Source organism: Sinocyclocheilus anshuiensis, unplaced genomic scaffold, assembly GCF_001515605.1.
Source record: "Sinocyclocheilus anshuiensis isolate Anshui unplaced genomic scaffold, SAMN03320099.WGS_v1.1 scaffold1529, whole genome shotgun sequence".
NCBI lineage: Eukaryota > Metazoa > Chordata > Actinopteri > Cypriniformes > Cyprinidae > Sinocyclocheilus > Sinocyclocheilus anshuiensis.
Genome location: NW_015540930.1, coordinates 315,590 through 321,826, shown reverse-complemented (window position 1 = coordinate 321,826; position 6,237 = coordinate 315,590). Strand labels below are relative to the sequence as shown.

General features: G+C 39.5%; 1 protein-coding gene across 3 annotated transcripts; it reads right to left on the bottom strand.

The window, feature by feature from the left end:
- Window positions 1–453: 453 nt before the first annotated feature.
- On the bottom strand, window positions 454–4,269 carry socs6a (suppressor of cytokine signaling 6a). Of its 3 annotated transcripts, none has more exons than XM_016487404.1 (2): window positions 3,903–4,269; window positions 454–2,204 (listed from the first exon to the last, which is right to left on the bottom strand). In XM_016487404.1, the coding sequence occupies exon 2, from the start codon at window positions 2,078–2,080 to the stop codon at window positions 503–505; it is 1,578 nt and encodes a 525-aa protein (XP_016342890.1). In that variant the 5' UTR covers window positions 2,081–2,204; window positions 3,903–4,269; the 3' UTR covers window positions 454–502. The 3 variants fall into 3 exon arrangements, with proteins under 3 accessions (XP_016342890.1, XP_016342892.1, XP_016342891.1); XM_016487406.1 differs by lacking the exon at window positions 3,903–4,269 and adding an exon at window positions 3,577–3,592; XM_016487405.1 differs by lacking the exon at window positions 3,903–4,269 and adding an exon at window positions 2,284–2,510.
- Between the last annotated feature and the right edge of the window lie 1,968 nt (window positions 4,270–6,237).

Here is a 6,237-nt window from a genome sequence, read left to right as displayed (position 1 = left end):
GGTAGCGGCAGGATTTTGGTTGCACGAGCACCACTTGCGCTCCTCCTCCGTGCTGCTAGCGAAACCGCCAGCGTTTTGCCGCTTTCCGCATGTCTCCCATTGAGAATGAACTAGACACTAGCGACTGCCGCGTACCGTGTGAAAGGGCCTTTACACTACAGCAAAACTATTGATGAATGAAGCACATTATTGCAACATCCAATCTTCAAATCCAAGCTTTGTATTAGCATTACTGCAAAACATTCATATAATCAATACGAATATGTGTATTAGGCATGGCATCCCAATACTAAATAGTTTCTGGACTTACCACGTTGCTCTGAAAAGACCTGCAAAATGTAAAACACTGAATCTGAGCAACAACAAATTTACCGCATATTTCTGTGGGGAGATCGGATCAACCTACGTAACTGATCACCTGACCTCCATATATGTAAACTGTTTTAAGAACGCTCCCCTCAACAAAAAGTGCAATTTATTACCATATCCCACTACAGTCTGTTCAGTAGTGCTTCTCCTGCAAATAATCTTTCATTTTGTTTGGTAAAGGCAGTTTCTGAATCAAATCTATCCGCGTGTACTGTCGGATGACAAAGCGGCAAAGATATTGCAGGGAACGGACTTGCATGAACCGTGAGACGGGATTGGTCAAGCGAACGGGGTACGTGGAGGACCCCGGCAGACGGGATCTGGAGTAACAGAACGCGCCGTTTTCAGAGTCTTTTATAGAGTGCTCGATGAGATCTACGATGGAAGTGTGACCTTCTATGTCTGGCTGCTCGTAAAAGCTGAATCTGCCGTTTGAATGTTCGATCCTGGTGTGAAGCGTCTTTCCCTGTGACCGAAAGCTCAGGCTGAGGAGATAGCGATCGTCTGAACTGTCCCTCACCAAAAAAGAGCCGTCTGGAAGGTTGATGAGCTTCTCCTCAGCCTCCCATCGAGTTATAGGTCCCCAGTACCAACCCTGCTTGGCCAGTTTTTTAAGTTCCTCCGTAAGGCTTGTTACAACCATGGGTCCGCCGCTTTGGAAAGAATCGTACACCCTGCTAACACCGGGAGCGGAATTGGGGTCAAAGTTCAGGTGGTGCCTCACTCTCTCGACAACATGAGAGTCTGCACCACTGAACCCGGAGAGGGTCATTGGAATATTGTTGTTGGAAAGAGGTGACAGGGAGGGAGAAAATAAAGGTGTGTCGGCTCTGGAGTTGGAAAGGACCATCGCCGGAGTACCAGGAAGGTGTCCGTTCACCGCCTGCTCCATGAGAATGTCCGATGGCATGAGATCGTGGTCATCCGGGCCCTGATCCACGTGCAACGAGCTAGATTCGACCTGATCGACCACTTCCATTGGCGAGGGACCATCCAAGCAGAAGGACTGGGACGAATCTGGGTACATTCCCTCATCTAAAGGCATTGTGTACTGGATGTAGTCCTGAGGTGTGAGTCCAATAGGCACGTGATCCTCAATGTTCAAATGCAAGTTGCCACTCTGAGTATCCATGTCCTTCAGAGACTCGCTCTGATCCTGGAACAAACCTTCTAATTGGATGTCATGGAACTCCTTTCTGATACCATTGAGGGAGGGACTGGGATTGGGGGAGTGGACCATAGCTTTGACTTTCACCTCCATCTTGATGCAAGTCTCTTCAGAGACGACTGGCCGGAAAGGCCACGGAGAAGGGCTGTAATGATGGCTTCGGAGGGACGAGGATCTTAAGGGCCGCTGGGCTTTGACTTCATTAAAGCTTATCGGGACCGACGAGGAAGAGAAGGTGTCGTCATCATCTCCAGAGCCCACCGTGGTGGAGCCTCCTTTGACTTTCGCTTTCTGTTTGGTAGACAGTCTTCTCTTTAGAGTGCCCATAAGACTTTCGCTCTTCGATCGGTTCTTATGATCCTTCTCATCCTCCCCATTAAGATCGCAACCTACCAGCCCTTTAGTGTAACAGCCTCCGAAGAGAGAGTCATCCTTGGTGAACTCGGCCGCTAATGACGGCTGCTGGAGCATGACGAAATCCCCATCTTCTTTGCCCTTTATGTTAAGTGACTTTCTGATCGTCTTCAGACTGATCTTCTTCATCCTTGTACACCCAGTCAGGTGAGGGCATGGGACGGTCCTATCAGCTGACCAAAGGATGCTAACCACAGAGTCTGGCCATGTGACTGGGAAATGTCAATCATGTGAACGCCAAAGCCTTCATCATCTGGAAAATGTGAGATAAGACATCATATAAAAAGTGAAATAACCAAAAAAAAAAAAAAAAAACAAACAAGAGTTCTTACTCGTTTTGATTTATCAAGACTTTTCAAGTCATCTGATATATTGGCCAGTATTTGGATTTTTATTTTCTGTGTGGCTGATAAGTGTCAAGAGTGGGACTTGTATTTTGACCACAGCCAAAGTGCAGATGCACAAGATTCCAACGTTCCATCTTCATTAGGTCACAAGCAAATGCTACAATGCTTTTTGGCATATTTTTAAAACTGCTGACATTCAGAAAATCTGCATTAGGTCCATAAACCCTGCAAATTTTGTTAAATCCAGCTAAAGAGTGTATTACATTGTGTATAAAAATGTATGTTTGTCTGTGTGTGACAGTTTGTTTGTGTGAACCACACTGTGTGAATTAAACGTGGACAGAAGAGATCGGCTGACACTTGACTTGTTAGAGTGAGCAACTTTACACTATGCTGAGATATATCCAGTTTCCTGCTGTCATATTTATGTCATATTCACTGTGTATTGTATGTAAAGTTAGCATTGCCTTGCCTTTATTTGAGTAATGTGACTCCCGTACCAGATTATTGTGTGCACTGTTGGTTAGTGTTTACTTCCTTTTTATTTCACATATTTATATTTTCAGTTTCTTTCCTTCTTAAAAAAACTGAAAATTGATTTCAATATTACCTGATAATTGTAGAATTTCCATGACCATGAGAACCAAACAAAGCTACAAATACCTACATTTAAAGGGGTCATATGATGCGATTTCACGTTTTCCTTTCTCTCAATAATGTACAGTATTTGAAAAATAATGTGTTTTTTGAACATTAAAGCATGTCAGCATATTCTGTTACACCAAATACACAAAATAATGATCTTTAAAAAAGCATCATATGACCCCTTTAACTACATAATCATTACCTAGTTTAATGTATCCAGTTTGCAATGCCAATTCCACAAATCACATTTATTAATAATGCTTATATTCACAAAAACACAATTAGTACTTGTTTACTACCGTTTTGCACTTTTCACACATTTACTTTTGAAACATATTTTATGTCAAGTTAGGCTGTTAGATGAGTCCAAGTTAACATTTCAAACATGTGTAACATAATATATTATTGACACAGGTTTAAAATATTATATATAATATTACAAAACTGTCAGATCTGACATTTGATGTTTATTGTTTGAATTTTACTACGCTCAAATCAACACGAGGTGCAATCTCGAAGGCTAACCAGGCGGTTATAAATAATGTGTTGACATAAAACCAATAGATCAGTTTACAAACACGTCCTTCACAAAATTTAAAACCAAAAAGTATTGCTTTGAATGCATTTACTTACTTAGAATCGTTCATGGTGTTCCTCAAAAAGAGCAGTTTACTGCAGAACTGTCACAGGCCTTTATATAAACACATTTAGCTTGAATATGATACGACAGTATCCAACTCAATAACCATAAAGCAACACAGGACTACAAAATTTAAATATTAATCAATTATAATATATTTTTAAGTTTGGACAGTCAGCTCAAACTCTGTAACTTTGTCTCGCAAAATGAACAGGCCTGAAATGAGCTGACTTAGCTAGCAGGCTATGGGACCTTCATCATGTCCGACACAAATAGAGTGTAAATATTAACGTACATACAACAAATTATGTCCACTTACCACTTTAAATAAATAGAGTATAACCCCCCTTTCCTGCTTCAGAAAGATGGATCTGGGTCGAACGTGTCTGTAAATCTGACGACGAGGGTTGCATTTAGCATTACCGTGCTAATAATAGACTGCTAGCTGCTAAGCTCATCCAGTAACAACTCCCTCGCACGAACAAGAGCTGCTTAACTACATAAACACCCACTGCTCGTGGTCTGTCATCATCTCATACACGTGAAGAGCCCAGGCTGTTTTTTCCTTAGCTGTATTTGCCCGTTTGATGAGAGAAACATTCCTTAAAGTTGAATGACAGCCCCATTTCTCTCTTCCTCTTTCTTTGTGCTAGTTTGCCACTTTGGCTACAGTCCGTTTCTCTCCCTCTTCCTTTGTTGACTGTTGCATTATGGGAAAAGACGCTGAAAGGATAACAAGAGGGAGGAGGACGTCTGGACTGGGATTTATTTATTTATTTATTGAAATATAAATACGTAAATTCACAGTTGTTGGACAACAAACCATGATATATACTCTAGAGCAATAATATATTACTTATTATATGTTCAGTTAATTATTGAACTGTATTATTAGAAATGTGAGATATATTATTTATGTATTATGGGAAAGGGTGTCAAGGTTGTTTATTTTATTTTATTTTATTTTATACATGTACAGTAAATTGACATTTGGTGTGCAAGCCATCATATAATATTACTTGACAAGGTTTGAGACTTTGAATGCAAGATAATATTTCATACCTTATATTAAAGTGTTTATGAAAAAGTGTTATCTGAAATGAAAAGTTTATTATTAATGTAGCCTATTATATGAAATATGCAAGAGGAGGGTGCCAGAGTGTTTTTTTCATTTATTCATTCATTCATTCATTCATTGTAGACATCTGCTTCAAATCACATATAACTTTGTCAAACTTTTATCCGTTTTTTCCGTTCATCTATAATTTATTAATTTTAATTCCTGCTAATTTTTCAGTCAAATGTATTTATGCTGAATGCAAAACATTTTCATATTTTTCTGGAGTGCGTTTTCACGAGTGTCAGATTTGTATATACATACATACACATGTGAAGTGAAGTGACATGTGGCCAAGTATGGTGACCCATACTCGGAATTAGTGCTCTGCATTTATCCCATCCTAAGTGCACACACACACAGCAGTGAACACACACACACACCGTGAACACACACCCGGAGCAGTGGGCAGCCATTTTTTGCTGCGGCGCCCGGGGAGCAGTTGGGGGTTCAGTGCCTTGCTCAAGGGCACCTTAGTCGTGGTATTGAAGGTGGGAGAGAGCGCTGTACATTCACTCCCCCCGCCTACAATCCCTGCCGGTATAAGACTCGAACCCACACCCTTTGGGTTACGAGTCCAACTCTCTAACCATTAGGCCACGACTTCCCCCACGTACATACATATAAGATAGATAGATAGATAGATAGATAGATGATAGATGATAGATAGATGATAGAGATATACAAAGTTGCAGCTTAAATTAACAAAACCACTTACAAACAAGATTAAATTGTGTTGTGTCCTTTAGTTGCAGTTTAACCTGATAATATTATATCATTATTATTATTATTATTATTATTATTATTATTATTAAAAGTTATTAAACTCTCAGATCAGCACAGTCTTGTCATGTGGGTTGAATTATTTTTTTTTCAGTATCTTTATATTCTGAAATGATAGTGGATATTAAATATGCTTAATAATGAAAACAAACACAGATAAAGACATACATATATTTATATTATTTTTCTAAACAAATTTAATTTACGAATATTTTGTCAGGTAGCTATCTTATTTTTTTCCTAAGCGCTGCGGTGTTATTTGAGATAAAGCATGACTTTAAAGTAATTCATTGGTGGCCTAATTAGTGTCAGTATTGTTTTAAAGTGGGTAATTGTGTTTACTGCTGTTGGGCTAATTTGAGCCTTACTCTGAGATGCTGGGGTTTTTTTTCTACCCTTAAAGTTAAACTGTCAAGTTAATAAAATGCGGTGGTGCTCTTTGTGCAGAGACAGCCTCTATGCAAAGAGTCTAATTACATGCCCCTATTAGAGCTTATCAAGCTGAACCACATTATATCCAGAGATGAGGAGAAAGCCTGATTCGTTAAAAGAGCACAGTCATGCTTATAAAGGGTTTTTAGAAAACCAGAATCTTTATATATTGCATGCTTTTTCTGTCTTTTAAATCAGGAGATTATCATTTGTCATATCTCATATGATTCTTCCTATCTTGTATGAAAGCTGCATGAGCCAGAAATTATTTGCACAATATGTCTGCAGCATCTCTCACATTGATTTAGTCCTTCAGCTTGAC